Source organism: Diospyros lotus, chromosome 5, assembly GCF_014633365.1.
Source record: "Diospyros lotus cultivar Yz01 chromosome 5, ASM1463336v1, whole genome shotgun sequence".
In the NCBI taxonomy this organism is placed as follows: Eukaryota; Viridiplantae; Streptophyta; class Magnoliopsida; order Ericales; family Ebenaceae; genus Diospyros; species Diospyros lotus.
Window position 1 is genome coordinate 39,237,004 of NC_068342.1, and position 27,555 is coordinate 39,264,558.

At 36.8% G+C, this 27,555-nt stretch overlaps 2 protein-coding genes across 2 annotated transcripts; one reads left to right on the top strand and one right to left on the bottom strand.

Moving 5' to 3' along the window:
• The first annotated feature begins 1,044 nt into the window (after window positions 1-1,044).
• On the top strand, window positions 1,045-2,985 carry LOC127802877 (gallate 1-beta-glucosyltransferase 84A24). The gene is made up of 2 exons (XM_052338953.1): window positions 1,045-2,188; window positions 2,454-2,985. The coding sequence occupies exons 1-2, from the start codon at window positions 1,151-1,153 to the stop codon at window positions 2,826-2,828; spliced, it is 1,413 nt and encodes a 470-aa protein (XP_052194913.1). The 5' UTR covers window positions 1,045-1,150; the 3' UTR covers window positions 2,829-2,985.
• A 4,388-nt stretch (window positions 2,986-7,373) lies between these two features.
• On the bottom strand, window positions 7,374-26,756 carry LOC127801626 (triacylglycerol lipase 1). Its single transcript, XM_052336905.1, has 9 exons — window positions 26,466-26,756; window positions 25,405-25,515; window positions 23,699-23,839; window positions 22,376-22,486; window positions 22,144-22,287; window positions 22,019-22,059; window positions 21,840-21,916; window positions 13,555-13,650; window positions 7,374-7,961 (listed from the first exon to the last, which is right to left on the bottom strand). Exons 1-9 carry the CDS (start codon window positions 26,646-26,648, stop codon window positions 7,636-7,638), a joined length of 1,230 nt encoding a protein of 409 aa, XP_052192865.1. The 5' UTR covers window positions 26,649-26,756; the 3' UTR covers window positions 7,374-7,635.
• Between the last annotated feature and the right edge of the window lie 799 nt (window positions 26,757-27,555).

Genomic DNA, 27,555 nt, shown 5'->3' on the forward strand with positions numbered 1-27,555 from the left:
GTCATAATTAATTAGTTTGTCTAAAACCCGAAAAACAATCGTTAACTAAACAAATGGTTAATTCAAGATACAAAAGTACTGGAGATGGGGATCGCTATGTATTTGTATTTGTAGTGTTCGATTCGATTAGGGTCTTTTTACTATGAGTTTTTAATGGGATTAGAGATTCTAGACAGTAATAATAGAATTATATAAGGAATTATATAGGGGATATGTAGAATTTCTATTTTCTTGATTTTGAAAGATCGATGATGAAACGTTGCAGCTGCCGTGAGGCCAGCCTAATATATCTACACGAGAAGGTAAGGTTGGATGAACATTAGAAGCTGCCAATAACCTATTAAGAGCACAGTTTGTGTATATATATATATACTATTAACTCAATTCCAGTCATCTTGTGATGTTTGGCCATAAAAATTAATTAATTACTTCCAACCATGCAGATTGAATTAATTAATGTTCCAAACATCGATCATGCATTAATTTGTCAAAACATTTAATGATAAACCATAATTAATTATGTTCAAAGGGGGCTCGGGAGGGCCGTTCTTTGTACCATATATATATATATAAACCATAATTTTTAGACCTCAAATAGTATACCAATATCCATCAAGAGTTGTAACAATCTAATTATAGTATCAGTGAAATTTTAGACAAAATCGTCTCAACCTGAACGTGGATTAATAAACTATAATTAAAACCATGGAATTTTGTTTCTTAACACATATAATTATAATTATTGGTCCCATGCATGGCCAAGAACCTTGGCGTGGACCTAATTAATTATCAAAAATTGGTAAATTAAGGGTTGAACCTAGCATTAGGCTAAGCTGATTGGGTGACGAATGGTAGTACCAATTAAGTTGATAATAAGATAAGGTGAAAGCTTGCCTTGCCTCAGCTTGGTATCGTAACCTAACGTTCAAGCATGCATGCAGTAGGAGACGCTAAACCCATCTAACAGTCAGTCTACCTCCTCTTCTTCTTCCAATTCCAATGTTCAATTATAATATGGCATCTGCACTGCATATGACGATTGATTAATTCCTCCAGCTAACCAACCGTATAAAATCCTCGCTCTTCTCTTCCATTCCCTCTATACAACATCCATCTCTCTCTCTCTCTCTCTCTCTCATTCACACACGAAATGGGCTCGCAACCTCTTGTCCATGTCTTCCTGGTGTCCTTCCCGGGGCAAGGCCACGTTAACCCGCTGCTTCGTCTCGGCAAGCGCCTAGCCTCTAGAGGGCTTCTGGTCACCTTCTCGACGCCGGAGAGCATCGGGAAGGACATGAGAAAGGCCAGCAACATCGGCGATGAGCCAACTCCGGTAGGCGACGGCTTCATCCGGTTCGAGTTCTTCGAGGACGGCTGGGCCGAAGACGAGCCGCGCCGGCAAGACCTGGACCAGTACCTCCCCCAGCTCGAGCGCGTTGGCAAGGAGCTTCTCCCCAAGATTCTCGAGAAACACAAGGCGGAGCTCCGACCCGTTTCCTGCCTCATCAACAACCCGTTCATTCCCTGGGTCTCCGACGTCGCGGAGAGCCTCGGCATCCCCAGCGCCATGCTTTGGGTCCAATCTTGCGCCTGCTTCTCGTCTTACTACCATTTTTACCATAATTTGGTCCCTTTTCCGAGCGAAAAAGCCATGGAAATTGACATTCAGTTGCCGTGCACGCCGCTGCTGAAGCACGACGAAATCCCCAGCTTCTTGTACCCCACAACTCCCTACCCATTTCTGAGGCGAGCCATATTGGGTCAGTACAAGAACTTGTCGAAGCCGTTCTGTATATTAATGGATACGTTCCAGGAGCTTGAGCCGGAGATTCTCAACTACATGTCGAAGATCTGCCCGATCAAGCCAGTTGGGCCTTTGTTCAAGAACCCGAAGGCTCCGAACTCGACCGTGCGGGGAGACTTCATCAAGGCCGACAACTGCATCGAGTGGCTCGACTCCAAGCCGCCGGGCTCCGTCGTGTACATCTCCTTCGGCAGCGTCGTGTACTTGAAGCAGAAGCAAATCAATGAGATTGCGAACGGGGTTTTGGATTCTGGGTTGTCGTTCTTGTGGGTGATGAAGCCTCCGCACAAGGATTCCGGCTACGAGCTGCTCGTTCTCCCCGATGGGTTCCTGGAGAAAGCCGGCGACAATGGCCGGGTAGTGCAGTGGAGCCCCCAGGAGCAGGTTATTTACCAAAACCCTCTCAAAACTAATAACTATATATCTCCATTCCAACTACTCAGAACTAAGCTATTTATTAGTAATAACACCATATATAGATGAATCAGTCTCTCAATACATATTCTTATCTGATCTCCTATTCACACCTATTTACAGCCGATTGCGTCCGTCTATATAAATAACCCTACATGACAATCAAATGATTAGTTTAAAATAATACAATATTATTCATTGTTTTGAATCTCGTCTCGTGTTTTATCCTACACAGGTCTTGGCACACCCGTCAGTGGCGTGTTTCGTGACGCACTGCGGCTGGAACTCGAGCATGGAGGCTCTGAGCATCGGCATCCCGGTGGTGGCGTTCCCGCAGTGGGGCGATCAGGTTACTGACGCCAAGTACTTGGTTGACGTTTTCAAAGTTGGGATCAGAATGTGTAGGGGTGAGGCGGAGGACAGGATAATTCCAAGGGAGGAGGTGGCGGAGTGCTTGAGACAGGCCACCAGCGGAGCTAAGGCGGCGGAGATGAAGGCCAACGCCTTGCGGTGGAAGAAGGCGGCGGAGGCGGCGGTGGCTGAGGGTGGCTCCTCCGACCGGAACATGCAAGACTTCGTTGACGAGGTTATCCGAAGGGCGGCAGTGTGACTACAACCTTAACCTTATAAATATTCCTTTTCTTTGGATGTGTATCGTCCGCGAACACGTGTGCGATGCACACGTGTCGTTTGCAATAAAATGAGTGCCCTCTATGCTTTTTTGTTTTTGTATTATATAATTTTAATAAATACTTTTTAAAATAGTATATATCTGGCCAAATTATTTCTTAAAGAAATATTAAAATTGGTGAAATAACAAACACAAATAAAATAACAAAACTTTGGTATAATTTATACAAAGATGGAAAAAAAAATTGACTATTAAAGTTTATAAATGTTTTGCCCATCTAGCGTGCCATTTACTACCCCAACTCAAATAGGTCAAGTATTGAGTCGATTTAATTCCATGTCTTACACAAACTCTCGATAATAATATGGAAATAATAAATTTTGTAACATGATCTTAACATTCTTTTCTTGTCAATCTCACACATATTTCATCCAAAAATATTAATTGAATATAATTTTTTATTCATCTAACTTTCTTAATATTTTTTTACTAAATTACGAGCCTAGATTAATTAGATCGTGACAAACTCATCAAGGAGATATAAGTCTTAATCACCTTTCTTAACTTATTTATATATACTCAATAGTAGTCCAAATTAACTCTAATATGACTTTCAATACAAAGGGTTATTATTCAAATGGAGTGTTTATTAATCAAGATAAAAGTGAGAAAATGTCAGATATGGGAAGTATTCTGGATGTTTGGTCTTTTTAACGTATTTGCTAAGTTTATCTGATCATTTTTTGAAAAGCCTCATGTGACTTCTTATCTCCCCTTTTGAAGATAAATTTGTTCGACCTCTTATTTGGATAAATTTATCTGGCTCTTTCAAGATAAGGCTCAATTATTTATATGCCATTTGTAAGATAGTTAATATCATTTAATGCATTTTAAAGATTTAAATTTATTAAAAAAAATTATTTATTTAAGTCTTATAATTAATATTATTTAATACATTTTTAAATTATTATATGTTTTAAATTGTTATACATTTTTAATACATTTATTTACTAATATAATTCCTTTCACCAATTTTTAAATTATTTTATTTAATTTTATATTTTATTATCTATTATAAAAATATGTTTTGACCATATTTAATTATCTAGGTGGAATTATTGTAATTATAATAATAATAATTTCTACTTTTCAATTCTTTTTAAATTTATTTTTGAACATGAATTTATAAAATAAAATTTTTATTTTTATTTTTATGACAATTCATATTAATCATAAAATAGTATTTTAATCATAAATTTAATAATAAGAATATTTTGATAAAAAAATTCTTATCTTGATACTTATCATATGCATTAACAAATATATAAAAAGAAAAAATATAAGTATCAGTGGATTCTAAAAAATTTAACAAATACTTTAATAAAAATCTTAGAATGCTTTTCAGTCTTATCTTAATCATTCCATATCTTGATCTGGAATGCATTTCAACCTTATCTTGATACCTCTTATCTTGCTCATTTTAACAAACGCTTCAAAAAATATTAAGCGAAAGTAAATTTTCAAAATTATTTTAATAAATTATCAACTTGAGATCAAACAGTAACAATGATAATACGAAACCCATATGAAGTATAGAAGGGCAGTGACAAAAATTAATTTGATGAATAATACTAAAAAAGGACTTTCATTATGTAATATATATTATGGAAATGATATTACCTAAAATGCCTAAGAGCCTTTCTTATGTCATTAGTAAAGAACCCATATGAAACAAAGAGATAAAGTGATATAATTAGATGGAAAATATATATTTTTATAAAACCATGGTATAAAAATACAATTAAAATGATAGAATGGGGCAGTCTTTGTAATTATGATTTATTTTAATGAAATTTGTTCATTCCTAGTGTATGAATAGTGAATGTAATCAAATAAATGCATGGCTTTGTAGAATTATCCACCTATAAAGCACGAAACGATCCAGATTCGCTATTTTGGCGTTTTTGAACCATTTTGAGTTTTGGAAATGGAAAAAATAACTCGAAATATTTTTTGAGTCATTTCTGTAAGTTATGAAAAGTTTCGAGCCATTTCAAAATTTATATAAATTTGCAGTGAGTGCTGCACAGATCAAGCACAAATCCCAACAATTACTTTTCCCCTCTTTTTTTCAAATGTTTTTCTTCAATCTCCTTTTTCCCTCTTTCCTCTTTCTTTGTAGTTTTTTTCTTCTTCTTTTTCTTCCAACAATTACTTTCCGAATCCAACGTCCCCTCTTGTTGTTAGGATGCTGCTTCATTGTAGTACGCCGAAGATCAGGCCCATTGCCTCGATTTCCAATTCCCTCACCCCTTTCGCTTCCATTTCTACACTTCCAGTCTTCTTCTTCTTCTTCTTCTTTTTCCAACTATTAGGCTACGTTCTCTTTATTGTTTTCAAGTCATTTTTAATTTTTAATTTTTTAAAATAAAGAAAACTCGTTTTCTTTGCTATTTTTAAAAATGTATTTTTGAAAACAAAAAAAAAAAATTACAAAGAAAACTCAAAACAACAAAAGTTATTTTGAGTGTTTTCATCCAAAACAAACTCAAAACACATTTATTTATTTATATTTTATTATTATAATAAAAAAAATATTATAAAATTCATTAACTTTAAAATGTATATATTTTTTAATAATATATTAACATTGAATATTTTTAATTTACTGAATAATCAAATTTATTGAATAAAATATTATTAAAAAATTATTTTCAAAAGTTCAAAGAGAACGCGTTTTCTAACTTTCTATTTTAAAAAATAATTTTTTAAAATAATAAAGAGAACGCGTTTTTAAATTTCTAAAAATAGATTATCAGAATAGAAAATTAAAAATAAATTCAAAACTTAAAATTAAAAATTAAAAACCAAAAAAAACACAACCTTACTTTCTGAATTCCACGTCCCCTCTTGCTACTCTGGTGCTCCCCCGCCATAATTTATCAAAGATCAGGCCCTTCGCTTCGATTTCCAATTCCCTCGCTTGCACCATGCACTTTCATTCTCTTGGTATTTTTCCATGTAATTGTTGTCTTTTAACAATTATAGTTTGCTCCAGACCAGAACGATACTTTTGTATTGATTAGCGTGGTAAGGCCAATGATTGAAGAGTGGAATAGGAATTAAAATTAAATAATTATTTTATTTATTTCTGCAAGATGAGATAAACAATCAGTTTTTGAACTATGTGGAAACTTTCCACTGGAGTTTGATTTGGTGGAATAGGAAAGTGACACATTACCTATGAGTTAAACATAGGAAAGTTTCCAGCATTACTTTTAATTGATTTGATTTGGATAATCAATTTGATTTGTTGGAAATATTGTACGTTGATGTTGTTTCAATACATTGTCAATTTTATATTTATATTTATTTAAATATATTATGTAATTTATATTTATTATTTATATTTATTTGTATTATGTTTGAATTATTTTTCATATATAAAATTATATTTTTTAATTTTATAATTTATCTAGCGTTTCTATTTTTATTTTTTAAAACAAAAAATTATTTTCACATTTTCATTTCTTATCAGACACGTTTCTCGTTAAGAAATTGTTAAGAGTTAAGAGTATTTATCTTAACAAATAAAGAGTTAAGAGTCATGAAAACAAGATTAATAGGAAACATCAAACTTTTAAAAGGTGTATTTGATAAGATGAAAAATACATAAAAAATATCTTATCCCAAAAATTAAATTCTCCTTTATTGTTTGACCATATTATATTTTTCATAAAATTCAATTTTATGGTACAATCATTAAAGTATCATTTAACCTCTTTTCGTGAAAAAGTCTCATCTAAGAGGAGGTAATTTTTGTTTTTGAAGTTAAAAATTATTTTCTTTTTCAGCTATCATTCATGCTGGTGGAGGATGTTACAATAAAAGTAATGTGATAATGATCATTTTAGAATATATAAATCACTTCCATTGGTTATTTACTTATAAAGTGCATGTCACAATCATATTAAATTATTTTAAAAATGAATGATTATGACAGTTTTTTTATGATAAGAAACCCAAAAATATTATCTTTTAAACATGAATTGAGTAAATTTCAAATGCTTATAATGATCTAAAGACTAAAACATATTAAATAAATGAATCAAAGATTCCACGATGACAAGAAATCCAAGATATCTAAAAGTAACATGTATTCCAAGATATTTAAATTTAGGTATGAGTCCACTCGACCTCGCCATTTCATCAAATCCATCCCGATCCAAGGTCGAATCTTTGCTTACCCAAACTGGCTCATCAACTACAATCTAATCACCTACCTACCTACCTAGCACCATTATAGTCTTCTTTTACTATACAATATCCTTATATAAAAGGACAAATTCTAAAGGTCTCCATCAAAATGATTTTCTTTATGTTTCCCACTCTTTCTTTATTGCAAACTTGCTCTATGCTATATATGTTTCCCAGTCTTTCTTCATTGCGAACTTATTCTCTATGCTATCAACTATTTCTCCAGAAGCGTCTATACGTCTTCTTTTCCAAGTCAAAAACCATCAATAACCAAGGTTTTGTTCTATATGTCATCATTTAAAGCAAGATCGATCACGTAACAGCAATCACAACTATAATGTACAAGTGATTGTTTTTGCACAACAAAGAATAAGAGATTCCTCTTTGTACAATATATGCAAGTCCCTAATACAGGACACCACGGGGTATTGCCAAACTAGCTGCAGTTTTCACCATGCCAACCATGGACAATAGTGATCCAGTGCTCAACACTTGCTATTCAGTGACTTCTATACTGCAAAGCATCCACTCAGAAGCTGCTGGACTTTACGGCTAATGCACTGAAAAACCCGATCATACTGTCGTAGACGTCTCGGTTTGCTGTCAGGCTCAAAAGGAAGTCTACATGACCATAGTTCTCGAGGAAAAGCATCTTTGGTTTGGGCTGTAGTTCCTTGAGAGTGTGCTCCAAATCCAACATGTCGGCTAAGTCATCTTTTGCCCCATAGCCAATCCATATTGGCAATGATTTGGGTATGCGGCTAAGGTCAAATTTTGGGGGTTTCAAATGGCCATATCTCCTCATATTTTTCAAGATTCCATAGTCATATTTGGCAAAGGTGCCTTTACGGATCACTGCCAAAACATTTATGATCAGAAGAAACCATCAAGTAGGGGAGTGAGCGGGGGAGAAAGGAAAGCAGCAGTGTTCAAACAAGCTATAGCTAAGTATGAAATTCTAAAGAAAGTGTGCGTGAAGGGATATTAGATCCTGCAAATAATCCATCTCTATAAGAATAATACCCCTAAAAGAATGTATGCCGGTTTGATTTCTAATCAACTTGACCACATGCCAACTAGCAAAGCCTGATGCTGCATAACAATCTAATACAACTGTTGCATTCTTATTCAAGGGACGCTGATCGCGTGTAAAACTTGCCATCAAGATTGGGGCAACCATAAGCTAAAGCAGTTACTAGCAGAACAAGACACTATGTTTGGAACAGCAAAACATAACCTTAATGTTAGATTAGCACTAGGTTTGTCAGCAAAAGGAAAATAAAATTCCACATTGCTAAATATGCTCAGGACTAGGATTTGTGGAAGAAAAAGGAAATTCCATGTTTTTATGTACATGAAGAAAAACATATAAATTAGCTATATGTCATTTTCTCTATATTTTTTTTTCTATCAAAAAGTTGTTATCTGAGACAGCTTAAATATATGCATTTTCTATGGACAAGCATACCACAAATCATTTTCTTGATAATATCTACTCCATGCACTGGTCATTTTGTAACCCAACCAAAGAAACAATCAACTTAGTTCAATGATTTCATTTTCTTTCCTATCTTTTCCTCCTTTCTTTTCCATCATCTCCATAAAACTTAGTTCCAAACACAAAGGCCAAGGTCAGATAATAGCTCTCCCTGTCCTAGTAAGTGCTTGATATTTGGCTCCATGAGAGTATCAACTGGTCTATAGTCAAGCAGACCAGCCTCCTCAAGAATGTCTAAGGCATATTTCCTTTGTGAAATAACTATGCCACTTTTGGATTGGGCTACTTCAATGCTAAAAAAATATTTCAACTTACCCAAATCTTTAATCTGAAAACGATTGAAGAGATGTGTCTTTAGTTGAAGAATATCAACCTGATCACTACTAGTGATGACAATATTATCCACATAAACCACTAGATAAATGCATTGACCATTTGATGAGTGGTGATAAAAAGCAGAGTGGTTGGCCTCACTGCAATTCATACCAAATTCCTGAAGAACTACACTAAACTATCCAAACCAAGCTCACGGAGATTGTTTCAACCCATAAAGAGAGCGGCAAAGTTTGCAAACTAATCCAGACTCCCCCTAAACAACAAAGCCAGACGGTTGCTCCATATAGACTTCTTCTTGAAGATCCCCATGAAGAAAAGCATTTTTAATATCCAGCTGATAAAAGGCCAATGATTCATCGCAACAATGGATAAAAACAAGCACACGGAAGCAATCTTAGCCACTAGAGAAAAAGTGTTGTCGTAATTCAATCCAAAAATCTAAGTGTAGTCTTTGGCAACCAGACGTGCCTTAAGGCGATCGACCTTCCCATTTGGACCAACTTTCATGGTATAGACCCAACAACAACCAACAGTAGGTTTACCAAGAGGAATAGAAACCAATTCTCAAGTGCCACTAGAATGTATAACATCCATCTCATCAACCATGGGCTGGCGCCACCCTAGATCTAAAGTGCATCACTGGTAGTTTTAGGGACATTAATAGAAGATAAAATGGACATAAAAGCATAAATGATAGCTAAGGAAGGTGTACATGGGGTAAGGGTTACGAGTAGAGTGTATACCTTTTTGAGTGGCAATGAGCTCAAGAGAAGATTCAACAACAGGCTCAGAAGAAACTGGCAAGTTCGAGGTAGGCAAGGATGTCGGAGCATGAGGTGAGTTAGCAAGTTCTTTGTTAGCAGCCACAGGAGGATGTGGACGGCGATGATAAACCTGAAGGGGGCATTCATGGACGTAGGAGCAGTACCGAATGAGGGAGAACAAAGGTAAGGAATAGGAAGAATCTCAAAAACTAGGACAACTCCCGACAGGGGAGGAGAGAAAGAAAGGAGATGTCTCAAAGAAGATAACATCTACAGACATGAAATAACACTATTGATCATGAGAGTAACACCGATAGCCTTTTTGAAGTCATGAGTAACTAAGGAAGATGCACTTGATAGCCTTGGCTGAAAGCTCTGAGCAGGGAAAAGGATGGAGTGAGGGACCTCATGTTGTAAGATAGAGGAAGGCATATGGTAATGAAAAAACATGCAGTGAGGACAACATCAGCCAAAAAATGGGAAGGAGCATGACTATGTAGTAAAAAAGTGAGAGCAGTTTCAATCAAATGGCAATTTTTGGGCTCAGCAACTCCATTCTGTTGGGGTGTAGGCACGAGAGGATTGGCATAAAATACCCTTAGAAGCCATGAAAGAAGTGAAAGGAGCTGAGAAATATTCTCTAGCATTATCACTATAGAAGGCACGAATAGAAACATTAAATTAAGTGTAAATTTCAGCACAAAAGTACTTAAAAATAGTAAATAACTCGTAATGATTTTTCAGTAAAAACATCCCAGTACAGCGAGAGTAATTGTTGATGAAAGCGACAAAGTACTGAAAACCTAAAACAGAGAGAACATGACAAGGACCCCAAACATCACTATGGACAAGTTCAAAAGAGGATGTAGCCAATTATTGACACGCTTTGGAAAAGAAGTACAAGACTGTTTTCTAAGCTAACACAACTGACAATTTAAAGTGGAAACATTAGAAAGATGCGGGACCATCTTTTGTAACTTGGATAGACTCGGATGTCCCAAACGATTATGAAAAAGAGTTGGAGATTTAGTAGAAATGCAGGTTGTTGGAGAAGATAGTTTGTTGAGATAATAAAGTCCCTACGACTCACGCCTAACACCAATCATCTGTCCCGTACCCCAATCTTACACAATAACAAAATCAGCAAAAAAGGTTATGGAATAATGAAGAGCACGTGTTAGTTTACTAACAAAAGTAAGATTAAAGAGGCTGTCAGGAATATATAAAACAGAATATAAGGGTAACGAAAGGGGCGGTCGTGCTTGACCAGTGCCTGTAGCATATGTTTTGGAACCATTGGCAAGAGTAACAAATGGCAAACAAGAAGAAGTAGAGAGAGGAAAAAGACTTTAGTTACCATAAAGATGATTAGTTGCACCAGAATCGAGAACCCATGGTCCAGAAGTGGTAGACCGAATAACACAAGCAATAGAATTACCAGTATGCACCACAAAAGCAGTGGATGACAATGCAATTTGTTTAGAAGCCCGATATCGAAGGTAGTCCTCATAATCACTTCCAGTCAAAACAAGGGATAGAGAAGAATGATTCTCAAATGTTTCTATTGAGGAATTGGCTACGACAGACTAAGCTACAATAGCAGCACAAGGGGGTCGATCATGTAGTTTGTGGCACCGTTCTCGAAGATGGCCCCACCTATGGCAGTAGTTACATTTAGGACGATTACCTCGTTGTGAGTTACCGCCTTGGTTATTTCTTTGTTCTCCTCTGCCAAAGGTTTGTGACACCAAGACAGAGGAGAAAACCATCGATGACTGAAGACGAGGAAGAAACTCGAAGAAGTCTAGCAAAGGCATCTTCTAGCGTCGAAACAATCGAACTGGATAATATTTGATCCTGGACCGGAGCAAGGTCAGATCGAATGACAGTCAATCCTAGAACCATAAAGAATTTATCTTGTTGCTGCAACTATTCTTCTGCAATATTACCAACTAGTAACAGAGAGTTGAACTCTTCCTTCAGGGATTCTAGGCGGCCAAGGAATTCAAACATATCCATATCTTGTTGCTTCAAGTGAACAATAGTGGAAACAACAGAGTAGAGACGTTGTATATCATTTGTATAAAGAGATTTGGCCTTTGTCCATACCTGAACACAAGTGTCTAGTATGCTTTGTAAATAACATATAGTTTGGGGTCTGCCATAACATGTTGCAAAGAAAAGCGTCGGTTTTCTTCCACATTGCTCTCTCAACAACGAGAATTGCATCGGCTTTCGTACTTAGGTGATCTTCCATTCCTTGACCCATGAACCATAACTCAACAGAGGCAGCCCAAAACATGTAATTGGAACTTCCAACCAGTTTTTCAAAAGTAATGATAGGTGAAGAAGAAAAAAGCGAAGAGAAACCTATAAAAATAGCTCCAGAGGCAACTGAAAATGTTGGACTCTCCATAATTTGGATGGAAGACAATTTTGAAGTGTCTTCAATGGCAAATTTGTCAGAAGGACTCCATATTTTGGATGGAAGTCACTTTTGAAGTGTCTTTAATGGCAGATATGTCGGACATGGAGTGGATCTGGTTTAGGTAATTCTAAACAAATCTGATGGGTTGAATTTGGTTTGATAGGTCAAATATGGGCTAAACATATCTGAAATGGATCGTGCTTGGCAGGTCCGGTCAGACCAGATCCGATTTAAGATCTAGGTTTTAAGCTTAGAAACCAATTGAAAAGCATATCAGATTGAAAAATCACAAGTGTATGGTAGACCTAAAGAAAGAGAACAGCAAGGAAGTGGTCAAATCTGGGTGAGTTGGCGGAAGCGACTGCGACACGGCGAATTAGAGATATTGAGGCGAGGAGGCCGCAATCTAGAAGGTGTTGGAAGCAACAGCGACGACAGATCAGACGTGAGGAAGGGAGCAACAGCGGCCAGAGTTGGGTGTATGTGGCCGAATCTAAGTGATGCAGGCGCGAAGGAAGCCGCGAGTAGCAGCGACAATGTTGGGCAACAGCAACAACGGCAGCGGGCGCAAATTTGGGCGGCGACAACAACGGTAGTGGGCACGGATCTGGGCGATGGCAACAAAGGTCATGATCTGGAAGGCGATTGTCGAACGAAGGCAGTGGCGGCGTTCGAATCTGGGTGGATCTAGTTGGCATGCGGAGGAAGTCGCAAGCAGCAATGGCGACAGAATAGGTTGCGGACAACGATAGCACAAAGGCTAGCAAAGGCTGACAGCCATGAGATCTAGTGAAGGCCTGGGCCATTGAGCGACGATGGAGGTCGCGAGCAGCGGGCCGAGTGAGATCTGAGCAACGGTGGCTAGATTTTGGTGATGGCAGTCGACGACAGTGGCTATGGAGGCCAGATCTCCTCTAGATCTAAGAAGCAATGGTGGATACTAGCAACAACGGTGGCACAATGGCAATGCTCCGGTGACAACTACTGCAAACGCCAACAGATCTGTAGTCGCTGACGAGGGAACGCTATGACACCAGCAAGCAGCAGCAATGGCAGCAGTAAAGAAAACAAAGATGAACTACGAAAGAAGGACCCCAGAGATGCATGCAGCCGCTGAGACGAGATCTAAAGGAGGTGGTGACTACAACTAGGGTTTGCCAGTTTGGTAATGGTAGGCTCTAATACCATGTTGAATCAAAGAACTTGATTGAGGTCTAGCATCTTCATTTAGATTTTATAGTAGGAATGTACAATAATTTACTCCTAAAAATAAGGCCTCATTGACAGTTATGACAGCTAATTACATTTATTCCAACAAGTTTCAAAATATACAATTTCATTAGATGGGGCCATGGAAAAGATGAAGGTGCATACTAAAGTTAAATCAACCAAAAGCATAAAATACAAGAGCACGGGGCATACTCTGGAAAAGATGATTCAAATTCTTTGACGATGATGGATGAGGTTCATATTCCAAATAGAAATCAAGACGAGACATGTTAATGCAACAGTTAGGCCCTGCAAAGCATATGAATTGCAACTTAATCAATTGACCAAATTGTAACCAATATAAAACAAAAAAATAAAACATTATTCAGATACAGTTTAACATAGCACCACAAAATAGAGTGTGCATTTTCCATCATTTCCAACTTCAAGATTAGCAGGCGACTGACCTTATACCTAACCAATATATTAGCGTCCAGATTCATTAAGCATACAAACACCCTAATTATGCATTACATTACTGGTCCAGCCATGAAGGAACTGACTACAAGTTCACAATTGGAATATATATTATCAATGCTCATCTAAGTAGTTTGAGTTTAGTAGAATAGTCTGAGTTTAGAAGTAGAATAGCTGGCTCCAGGATTTCTTATGTGTCAGTTAACAAAGCTATAGATTTATTTGTTTATTTTGTGCATTTTAATAGCTTATTAGCTTTAAGTGTGTGGGGAAGATTTGAAGAATAATACAGCAAACCTGCTTGCAAAAAATAACTATATGTTATCCTCTGTTAAAATACCTCTAGTGCTAAAAGTTTAAACTATCAGGAAATACACTCAACAAAGCATATTAAACTATTTAATACCCTATTAATTTGCAACCACATTTTTCTGCACATTCAGAGACTAAACCAAGGTACCCCAGTGCACATAGAACAAGAGTACAAAAAATGTGTGAGTAATGAGAAACAAACACATGACTTGAACCCAAGAATATTTTTGGGACCACTTTAAGTTACATTGTTACAACTAGTCTCAAAAGTTTAAACTATTAAGAAAGGGTTCAACAATATATATCAAGCTTTCCAACAGTTTATGTTTCCACTAGGCTACTTTGAGGAAGTAGCCAGTGATGCATCTCTACTGATCTCATAGAATGTTAATCACTGGTTAAATTAACATGACCTTCAAAAGTGGAGCTTTCTTGCTTTTTTACATATCTAGGTAAAATTAGATGACTTGATTGATCATTTAGGGACCAAATATTGGTTACAAAACCAAAGCATGAAGGAACCCAAAAGATGCATCCTCTGTCACATCATTACATATAAATTATGAAATTAAAATTTCAATAATCAACATTTCCAGTTCTGGACTAGAACAACAGCCAAAGAGTGGCTCCTGTGCTGTGAACCAATAATGGAATCAAATCTGTAAAAAAATATGGCAATAATTTTCATTGAACTGATAGACACACATATACACATAGTATGCTTACCTAGCTATGGAAACAAATCACCTAATTGAGTAATCTTCTATTTATAGTAACATAGATATCATCACATCCTAATTACAACTTTTAAATCTACAGAATATTGACCAATCACACATATAATCAAAGTCTTGATTCACAAGTCAACACTCCCTCTCAAGCTAGTAAATAAATATTGTCCATTCTCAGCTTGGCTGGAAGCTTGTGAAAGATCTGACTGTTGAGTCCATTGGTTAGAACATCAGCTAGTTGTGATTCACTTGATATATAAGATGTGAAAATAAGACCACTGTCCAATTTCTCTTTAATAAAATGTCAACCCACCTCAATGTGTTTTATCCGGTCATGCTACATAGGATCATGTGCAATGCTAATAGCCAACTTATTGTCACAATAGATTTTCATAGGGCCATCCAACTGGAGTCTTAGATCTTTTAGGATAATCTTTAATCATAACAGTTCGCATATCCCCTATGCCATTGCCCAAAATTCTGTTTATGTACTTGACCTTGCCATGACAAGTTGTTTTTTACTCCTCCAAGTTTCCACCCAAGAAAGTACAATATCCGGTGGTAGACCTTCTATCAACCATCGAACTTGCTTAATCTACATCAGTATAGGCCTCTAGGGTGAGTTTGCCCCCCTTTTTGAATAAAAAAAATTCCTTTCCTAGAGTACCCTTGAGGTAATGCAAAATTCTGTAGACTGCTTGCAAGTAAAGTTCCTCAGGTTTGTGCACGAATTGACTTACTATGCTAACAGCCGTGTGTGAGATAGATAAATTAGCCTGCCGACCAACCTCTAATATGCCTCTTTGTCTATGTCTCTATCTCCATCAACTTCACCAAGTTTGTGATTAGGGTCAATTGGAATGCTAGATGGTTTGCAAGCCATTTTCCCTTAGTCTCGCAAGAGGTCATGGACATACATGTGTTGGAATATAAATATCCCTTGTCTAGATTGTGCCACTTCAATATCTAGGAAATATTTCAAATTCCCTAATTCTTTGATCTCAAACTCCTCAGCCAAACATCTACCCAAACATCTTTTGAGCGTTTTATGTTATCTTAGGGATATTGGAAACTAATTTCTTAGACGGAATTAGAGCCTCTCTCAACTGCACACTCATGGATTGAATGAAACAAAACAGAAACATAAAACAACAAAATATTGAATTGAAATAGAGATAGAAACAGAAACGCAAACCAACGAGAACACCATATTTATCCTAATTCAAGCGGTTCTTGGAACGATACTACATCCAACCTCAAGACCTCCCACCGAGACCAGTTCTTCTTATTGAGAATGATCAGTACAACCTTACCCCAAGTACAATCTTTTGACTCACCTGAGATTACAAAGACTACCATAGAATTTACAGTCTCTAGCTTTTTCTCTCTACCGCGTAGAATGTACTCACCGTAAGAATAGAATAACCAAGTGTCTACCCCTTGCCCCTTATTTATAGAATAAGTGGCAGACATCCCTATATAACTAATTGGGAAAGATATTACCGATTTACCCCTCAACTTAATTGAAATTACAGTTGAGTCACACAAACCGCCTATCTATTGAAGACATTTGACACTTGTTGTTTCCACCAATCATTAGACTCTTGATAGATTATTGAAGATAATCTATCTGGATTTACTGAATTTGGAGAAAATTACAACTGAAAATGAGAAACAAATGAAACGAAAGTAGACTTTCGAGAGGTCCACACTCTCCCGAATTCCTTACTACTCAAAAAGATGCCTTCCCCCTCTACTATCTTTCCTACTTAATTGTTATTCCAGCCATCCCCCTCTAACCGATTCTATTATCCGCACATGCCACCAGCTTGCTCTACCCATAATACCCTTTACCCACTTTTGTCGCTTCCTCCCTTACTCGTATCACTATTCTGCCCCTGCTTATTCCGTCGTTGGTAACGGAATTGTATGGATCTTCTATCAACTTTTTACTCAAGGCAAACCTTCAACATTTTATGAATAGAGTGTGGTCCACTTGTCTTAGTTTGTAACCCATAGCCTACATTACCTTGGAAAATATCTCGAACTAAGCTATAGGTAACTGTTTTAGGCCATATAGTGCCTTCTTGAGTTTATAAACCTTTGTCTCAGGTTTGTTTTTGTTGAACCCTAGGGGTATATCCATGTAAATTTCCTCCTCAAAGTCTTTGTGCAAGAGCATTCTTCACATCAAACTGTAGTAAAGGCCAATCAAAGTTAGCTGCTAAGGATAAGAGAATTCTCACCGTGTTCAACTTGGCTACCGTGGCAAAGGTTTCTTGATAGTCTATTCCATATGTTTGGATGTAACCTTTAGCTACCAACCTAGTTTTGTATCTTTCAAGTGTCTCATCTACTTTATACTTTATTGTGAAGACCCATTTACACCCAATAGGTTTCTTCCCTTTTCATAAATCCAAAATCTCCCATGTATTATTATTCTTCAGAGCCTGCATTTCAACATTCATGGCATTCCTCCAATTTTCATAGTTTAAAACCTTTGATAATGTGGTAGGAATGGATGTTGTATGTATTTTGGTAAGAAAGCTTCTATGAGATGGAGAGCGTCTTTTAAATGATACAAAGTGAGAGAGTGGATATAAGGGATATTTCATGCACTCTCTAATTCCTTTCCTTAGTGCTATAGGCAGATTAATATCAATCATGGAATCAAAATTAGAAGGTAAGCCAAGACATGTTACCTCAATTCTAGACATTGGATTTGATGATAGGTGCAGCCTTGGTTTGGGTTCTAGATTAGTCCTTCTTAAGTAAATATGGAAAAATCGTTTGTTAGTGGTGGCCTCTCCCCTTGCAGTTTGGAAACCAAGTTGTAGAGAGGATTCAAGTTCATGAGTTTGTGGAGTAGAGTCAAGTGCAAGTTTGGGCAGTAGGTCAAGAGGAGGTTTAAATGCAGGTTTGGTGGATTCAGATGCAGGTTTGAGCAAAGGTTTAGGAGCTAACAGAGGTTTAGGAGCTGATGATAAGTTAGGAAGGGACAACTCATCCTTATCTTCCATACTTGAGGTCTCCCTCTAAAGAAAATGGTGAGTAAAATAGGGTTCAATCTCAACAAAAGTAACATCGGCAAAAACCAAAAAAATTTCAATCAAAGGATGATAGCATTTGTACCCTTTTTGTGTAGAAGAATAGCCCATAAAGACACACTTAAGAGCTCTAAGATCCAACTTCCCCCAATTAAGGCTGTGAACATGAACAAATAAAACACACCCAAATACCTTAGGGTAAAGCTGATTCGTGGCGGGAAGAGCAGGATAAAAGTGGGATAAAACTGCCATTGGAGTCTGAAAATGTAACACTAATGAGGGTAACTGGTTGATGACATGAGTGGTTGTGAGGACAGCTTCCCCCCAAAATTGTTTAGGCACATTTTTGTAAAACAATAATGCCCTAGTGGTATCTAGGAGATGGATGTTCTTTCGTTCTACAATCTCATTCTGTTGAGGGGTAGAAACACATGAGAACTTATGAATAACTCCTTGTTGAAGGAAATAGGTGGAAAGGGTTTGGTTGAAATAATCCCTTGCATTGTTAACCTAAACCTTTTGATTTGTGCCCCAAATTGATTGTGGATCATAAAAAAGAAATTGGGGAGAATATCACTCACATCAAATTTAGATTTAAGAAGAAAGACCCACATAACCCTTGAGCAATCATCAATAAACAAAACAAACCAACGTGCCTCAGAAATATTTGGAATGGTTGATGGACCTTAGAGATCACTATGAATTAATTCAAAAGGAATATGACATGTTATTACTAGCAGGAAAAACAGCACGTCTATATTTGACAAACTCACAGACATCACAATGAAACGGTCTAATAACTAAGTCTTTAAACAAAGAAGGAAATAGGATTTTACTAGTGGAAAAAGCAAAATGTCCCAGCCTGTAATGATGTAGCCAAATAGTGTCCTAGGGGGGTATATGTGGTTCTGAAAGGCATGTTAAGGGCTAGTTCCACTTGCCAACTGGTAATTTTTCAAATTTCTCAAGATAGTATAAACCATCCCGTTCCTTAGCACGTCCAATCATCAGTCCTGAGTCATTGTCCTAAAACAAACAGCAAGAAGGGAGAAAAATCATTTTGTAATTGACATCATAGGATAGTTTGGTTCTTTGGATACAAATAGAAGGTTGGTGGACAATTTAGGCACATGAATAACATTTTTTAGGGTCAGGGTAGGACTGATTTTAATCTCTCCTATTCTAGCTATTGCGATCAAAGAGCCATCAGCTATAGCAATTTTCCGATTGCTAGAACAAGATAAGTATTGAGTGAAAAAACCAAAAGGAATGAGTCATATGGTCAGTGGTTCCAAGCAATAATCCATAAGTCCTTAAAGGATGTATCAGAGGCATTTAAAGGATGGGAAATTGAAGGTTTACCTGAGTGTAGCAATGAGCAGGTACCTGAAGAGGATGATTTGTCAAGAGTACTTAAGAAGTACTACAACCTTTCAATCTCCTCCTTATTGAATTCCTTTGGTTCGTGGGACTGTTCTTCCCCTTGTGGGGTTGCCATATTGGCTTGCCCCTAGCTGTGATGATGTTGTCCACCTCTATTTCCCCATTCCTTGCTTGGTGGCTTTCCATTCACCTTCCAGCACATATCCCTGCTATGCCTTGGTTTCTTGCAGAAAGTACACCACATATTCTCACGTTTGTCCATGCCTATGGATTTGGGACTTGTTTTGCCATTCTCTCCAATCAGTTGGTCCTTCTTAAACCCAAGACTTCCTCCATTTGCCACCATTGCTGAGTCCTCAACTGGTATTAGGTCCAACATGACACCCCGCCTACTTTCCTCAGCTAGAATAATCAAAATCAATTCATTAAGTGAAGGGAAGTCATCTTTGCCAGAGATTTGAACCCTCACCTAATCATACTCCACGTTGAGACCTGCAAGGAAATCGTAGGTGCGATCTTTGTCTATGAAAGTTTTCAAGGTGGCTACATCATCACTGTTCTTCATCTCAATGGCCTGATAGTGATCCATCTCTTGCCAGAGTCCCTTTAGGAAATTGGCATACTCGGTAACAGTTTTGTTCCCTTGCTTCGCTAAAGCTATTTTGGTCTTCATTTCATAGATTTGGGCTGCATCTTTAACCTTCAAGTAAATTTGTTGGATAGACTCCCAAACCTCCTTTGTTGTTGATGAAAACATGCAGGTGTCACTGATTTCGGGTGCCATGGAACTCCACAGCCACGTAATTATCATGGAATCTTCTTCATCCCATACTACATAGGTTGGATCTTCCTTCTTTGGTCCAGTCCCTATAATATGGCTAATCTTCCCTTTCCCTTTCAAAATGGTTTGAATCAACTGGGACCATTTAAGATAATTCTTCCCATCCAACCGATAGGCAAGATTGATTTGCTGCAATTCTCCCGACAGCTAAATCAACAAGGGTGTTGGTGTTTCTCTCATGTCATGGGAACTAACTTCATGAGTGGTGGCCAACATCTCCTGTTAATGGGAAGGGCTGAGAGAAGAATGGTAAATAAGGTACCATCACAGCAATGAAGGCTGCTAGTGGTGGTTGTAGTAGCAGGTAAGACTAGGCAGCAATGAAGGCTGCTGGTGGTAGGTTGTCGGTAGCAGTAGAAGGGCAGAAGGGCAGTCGGCGATGAAGGCTTGAAAAAAGAGTCCTAGGTTTTCTTAGGCTCTAAATCAACAAGGGTGTTGGTGTTTCTCTCATGTCATGGGAACTAACTTCATGAGTGGTGGCCAACATCTCCTGTTAATGGGAAGGGCTGAGAGAAGAATGGTAAATAAGGTACCATCACAGCAATGAAGGCTGCTAGTGGTGGTTGTAGTAGCAGGTAAGACTAGGCAGCAATGAAGGCTGCTGGTGGTAGGTTGTCGGTAGCAGTAGAAGGGCAGAAGGGCAGTCGGCGATGAAGGCTTGAAAAAAGAGTCCTAGGTTTTCTTAGGCTCTAAATCAACAAGGGTGTTGGTGTTTCTCTCATGTCATGGGAACTAACTTCATGAGTGGTGGCCAACATCTCCTGTTAATGGGAAGGGCTGAGAGAAGAATGGTAAATAAGGTACCATCACAGCAATGAAGGCTGCTAGTGGTGGTTGTAGTAGCAGGTAAGACTAGGCAGCAATAAAGGCTGCTGGTGGTTGGTTGTCGGTAGCAGTAGAAGGGCAGAAGGGCAGTCGGCGATGAAGGCTTGAAAAAAGAGTCCTAGGTTTTCTTAGGCTCTAATACCATGTGGAAAAATATGGCAATAATTTTCATTGAACTAGTAAACACATATATACACATAGGATGCTTACCTAACTATGGAAACAAATCTCCTAATTGAGTAAGCTTCTATTTACAGTAACATAGATATAATCACATCCCAATTACAGCTTTTAAATCTACAGAATATTGACCAATCACACATATAATCAAAGCCTTGATTCACAATAAAATCAGTAACAATTTTGCAGCATTCGTTCTACATCAGAACATAATCAATCAAAACTTAATGTCATCAACAGTCATGCAAGGCCCAACCACTTTTAATCAGTCCTTGATATTCTTCTAAGGCCCAATAATTAGCTCAATTTAGATAATCCTGCCAGTTCAATTAAACAGATGTTTCAGTGTCACATGACTGAAAATTAGTACAAATAATTGCTACCAAAGCTAAGGTGCTTGACCATTTAGCAAAAAAACAACTTCTTCATCCCCTCACTAATTCAAATTTCAGACTATCATTAGCTATGGGCTTATAACAAATCAGTCAGAAAGAAACCAGGGAGTTGTGAGTAAGGCACACAGTTATCAGTATTTAGGTCGTAATGTTCTGTGAATTGTTTGCATCAATGAAAAAAAAACAGACACAACATACCTAGGTAATCAAGAAATATGTTCCTGTCAAACATGGTTTGATTTTTATTTAAAATGCTCCCTAATTTGAAAACGCATAAAAGATGAGGAAGAGAAGAAGAAAATAAAACCTGTGATTGAAGTTAACATGTCTTTGCAGTCTAAATGCCCATCACATACAGAATCCAAGATTTGTAGTCCGACATCACTAAAAACATTAAATAAGTGTTAGAAAGAATAATTAGAACCAAAAAAAAAAGAGCTGGAAAACATTGAGCCCGAATAAGATACATGCAGGATTTAAAAAGACCTTTTGAAGTTAAGTTGATGAATGCCCAATGCAAGAACCACCTGTCAGGATGAACTTAAATCAAACAATTTTAGCAGAATTTGTTTCATGTTGTAATATTACCACACAAAAGCGCTAAACTTCACCTGGTCAATACGCATGCTAACCAGCCTACGAACAAGTGGAGCACTGATATGTCCCAAATACGATATAGGACAGAGAAGGGCAGCACCCTTGACCATTTTTACTATGTTTGGTTCAGTAAAAGCAGCCAGAGACATAATTGTCCCCTGCAAAGTAAGACTTGAACTATACAATAAGGGAAGCAACCATAGGCAAATTACTGCAAGCAGAGGCCAAGCTACAAAGAGATGGAACCTGTGAATGTCCAACAACAAATACTTTGGAGTTTGACCTCAAATTTACATAATGGAGCATTGCTGCAAGGTCATGGAGAGCCAATTCCTCCCAACTCCAATCCCAAAATTCCTAAAACAGAAATACAGACAGAAGATAACATCTCACAGGCAAGAACATGTATAAGCAAGATGGAAATTCTGAAAGTTTTTGTTAAGACTTACTATTAAGCATAAATACATCAAACCCAAAGCAGAATTCCAATATTAAGATAAATAACAACATACATCTTGTAAAATGACCGTGTGCACAAATTTCCCAATATAATGGAAACCTTTTTCGGGTAATTTGCAGGTCATTTCATTACAATGTGAGTGGTAAAAATTTCCTACAAGTCGTGTCCATGCGATCCCTCCTTAATCCGTATATTATGACTCTCCTGTTCTTTATGTCATGCTGAATAAAACTTGCAATTCAAGAAAGATGTGGTTCTCCTGTTTTATTTTTCTTTGAAGGTTATTCATTACTAGAATGACAACTTCAGTTAGAAGAATAAATTTTCTTTTAGTCTTTTTCTGCTTGCACGTGACCCCAAATCTCACTTTGAGCCATAGACTTCAAGTCATGATGGTGAAAACCCAAAATCTCTAGTTCAGTTCCAACGTTAACCTCCTCGCATTAAGTTTGGGAAAAATTAGATGATGTTGCCACATAACCTAGTCTGTAGCATTACACTCCACCAGTCTATCTGAAGATTTAGTTCAGTTCACAAGGTCTAATTGACAGATCATGTGACTATCAGGTGGTCAACTTCAGTCAATCTGTTAAGTAGAAGAAGATGGAGGTTTGATACTGAAATTTTGGCACTGGCAACATCAGCAAAATGAAAATTCAGGCAAAGGGAAAGGCATAATATAATTGAATATGAGGCTATCTATAGAGGCCTAAACAGTTACATGTTCCCTGAGTTCCTGTTATGTGATGTAACAGTAGATGTGTGATGCCAATATGAGAGAACATTCTGGTTTCTTGGAATCTTTTAGTATTCTATCCACCTTATTTCTTTTCTTTTCTTCCTAATGTTTTTGCTTCCCAATTAATAAATTCTGGATAGAACTAACAAAAAATATGTGAATTACATTTTGACTCAATCCACTTTTCCTTTGACTGCAATTATGGCAATTAACCTCGTGTATTTTGTACCCAAGCAGCAATATAACCCTTGATGTTTGTAAATAAGGCAGAAAATGGACATGCATTACACAGGCTGTTCACAATACCTAGAGAAACTAAACACACTCAAAAAAGTACAAATGGCTGAAAATAGATAAAGATAAATGAGACCTTATCTTTCTCAGATAGAGATATATGCCCGTGACTACAACGTGTCCCACGGACACTTCCAGCCCAAACATCAAAACCATGATCAGCAAGTATGTACCCCAGTGATTGATCGGGAGAATCCAAAAACCAAGCGTCACCAGCCTACTTGGAAACAGAGAACAATGCAGATGCTACTCTTGTATAAGGAATATTACAGTTAAAAAGGAAAGTGGCATGCATAAATTATTCTTCATCCCAGATGCATGTTAAATGATTAAGAATATATCTCATTGACACTTAAATCAATAATTGCACATTCTGTTTGTAAGTGCAGCTGGGTTAAAGCAAATAGGGTCATTAAGCCAAGAAAGCAATAGTAATGCACCCCTAGGTTTGCACAAGCCTGTAGAACCTTAAGTGAGATTATCTAAATAAACATAGTACTTCCACTAAATAGCACTCACCAAACAATCTTAATATAATGTGAAATCAGCCACCAAAGCATCTGAATATGACAAGGGAAATTAGATGCCACATGGTAATTATAAGAAAATAAGCACCTTGGTCTGAACTTCTTAACCCGACATTTTGTCTTTTTACATGGCTCAATAAGAAAAAAAAAGACACATGTGCCTGCACGCAGATACAAGAACTAAATTATTCAACTCAATTGCAGATGATCCTATCCCTAATGTATAGTTATTTGATTAGTAAACTGTGCAATATCACCAAATAGCTCAAATTCGGAAGCAGATCATCCTTAGTTATTAGAAGGAAACAGACGTCATGAAGACAAGAATAGAGCCACTTTACATTAATAAGTCAAAGGAACCCCCAATATCCATATATACACATTTCTCAAATGCTTAAATAGTGTTGTAACATATGACCACTTAGAATGATGCAAAACTACACCTTCCCTCCCTCCAAAACCCCAAAAAAAAAATCATATGGCAGTATATGAAAGATAGTAGAGGATCTGTAGAGCATTTATCTTTCATAGAGTATTTTGGCTTTTATAAATAAATTAATTAAATTAGGAAACCATCAAAGCTTCATCAACTAAACCATTGAAGAACCCAGTCTATTGAGCAAGATAATAACAGGAGGCACAATAAGTGCAACTCCACTGAGAGAAGATCAAAGGGCACCCTTCAAAGTCAGAGGTATAGCCATTTCTTTTTCATTTTTGGTAGTTCTGTAAAAGATATTCACTAAACTAGTCGACATATGAAAATAACCAAAATACAATGAGATTTGTTAAAATAATGATGCAACGGGCTGAAGACTAACAGAAAAGGGAAATAACAGGACCAAAATACCCTGAGATTTGACTCATTTTATTATCTGTCTGATATTTTCAAATTTCAGTTGATTATTTTTGAAGACCTTTGTGTCACTTCAGCATAGTGGCCATTGTCAAACTTATTTTTGGGTACGTACATTCTTGAATTTTGATATTCATTTTCCTTGGTATCTTAGAAACCTGCTCCACCTTTTCTAGCTAGGACTGTTATGACTCATCACTTATCTAGTTAGGATTTTTATTTACTATATGTGATCTCCAAGTTTAATTCAAGCTCCGAGACTTGTGGCTTCGTAGTGGACCCATGGTCCACCTAGGGACTTGCCCCAGTCATGATTCTCTTGGTTAGGTTTTGATGTAACAGATATTCCAAAAATGTTGTTAAACAGCTTATACTCTTAACAGTGGTTTCAAAGCTAACCAAAAAGAGTCCATGTATGAGTAGAACAGGAGGACCCCTTTGTGTTCTCAAGCTCCCAGTACGGGATGAGATGCGATGAAGACCCAATATGTATCCATCATTTGTCTGCACCTGCACATTTACGAAAGAAAGGCAGACAACCTCATTCAGCAAATAAGCAACTTAGCAATGAAACAACAATGGTCCAAACAAACAAATATCCTAAAGGCCCTGTTTGGTGCATGAACTAGATTTGCCTTTTACAATATGCTTGTTTCTAACTGATTTTGGAAATGAAATACGGGCAAAATTCAAATGCACATTGTTTTTGTATAATTTTGGTTTCATGCAAAATCAGCTTTCAAATAGTAGGACCATTTTGTATGGGGTCAATAATCATTTTCTGATTCTAAAGCCACGTAAGCTCAAAACAAAAAAAAAGCACTTGGTGAATTAGTTACCAAAAAATGTTTTCATAAAATTGATGTCAGAATAAACTAATATTATTAAATAATAACAATACAATTCTATTTGTCCCAAATGTAGCTATCACACAAAAACCATTGAAAACAAGGTAAACAAAAGCACATAAACCATAAACCCATGGGCCTTGTTTCTTCGAACTAGGGTATTCTCGTGAAATATTTCTTGGAAAACAACCCTCAAAGAAAATAGGTTTATGAAACGCACAGAAAATGGGCTTACTAGAGGGCTCTCTGATGAAGTTCTTTTATGTACAAAAACAAAAATAGGTTCAAGAACCGCATTGAAATGCAAAAGCCAATAAGAGGCTAAAGTATACAACAATTTGTAGCAATTCTGAAACCTCGGTGGAAAATCTTCAAATGCCAATTTGTAGCAATTCTGTTGGAAAATCTTCGAATGCTAACAAATTGTCTAACAATTAACTTATGGAGAATCAATTAACACGGAATACAAAATAACCCCTCGAATAGCGGAGCAATTGAACGACATGATAAAACAGGCAAAATACACGCACATGAGATACATTTATCATCTTCTTTGCCCAATTCGCGGACTACACTTAGAACAGGAAGATAGAGAGAGTGGGGAGCAATTACTCGGTGTTCTGAGCAAGGATAGGGATAGCGTTCGATCAGGCCAGAGCATAAGCCCCTCACCGGTTGCTTGCGGCGGATGCTCGAATCTCCGGTGAAGTTGTCGGCGGATTCTACGGCGCAAAACGAGAGGCTGAGAAAGAAAGCCGCCGCCGCTACAGCGGCCCCGCCTACCGATCTCTCCATGCCGGTCGGAGATCGCAAAGGAGCGGTAAGAGAGAGTGTGACCGCAACGACCAGAAATGGATTGGCTCACTCTGCGCCCTCTCAATTTCAACGGGGTAAATATCCCATACCATTCCCTTGCGACGGAGTATAATAATATTTGTTTTCCTTTACAAGTTAAATAATGTTGTCGTCATGTGTATACATTAATATAGTATATTTTGTGTCGTATAAATATAAATATATAATAAATAAAATTTAGTTAAAAAATCAAAATAAATATTTAAAAATCTAAAATAATTTTTAAGCTGAAAAATGAAATCGATATTATCTCCGAAAAATATAATCTCATAAAAATTGAACATCTGTTAAATACTATGTCACTCGAATAACAGAATAACTAAAAGACTTTATAGACTATTTTGAGAGACTTTTACAGTCTTTCAGATATTATAACAAATTCTAAAAAATTGTAAAATTTTGAAGCTTGTCAAGTAGATTTCTAAATAATTTTGATATTTAAAAATTTCTTTGAGAATTATGTGAAAATGATAAATATTATCCATAAAAATTATAATTTGAATATATTTTTTAATACTAAGATTCACATTATTCGTAAAAATCATAATTTTAGTAAATATTAAAATGCAATAAATATTTATCATAAAGTTCTATGTTCCTCTGTAAATACATGAGTCCTTATTTAAAAAATATATATCTTTTATATTAATTTTAATACTATATTTAAGTTTTTAATAAAATTTAATATCCAACGTAAGTATTTAAGTGTTTACGCGAAAACTCCCCTACGCCATATAATCGATCTCTTTCTTTAAGAGTCTAAATAGTTTGACAATAACGTTTCGTATTAAAAAATTTATTATTACATTCGATTGATAATAATATAAATATTATTAAAAATATCATA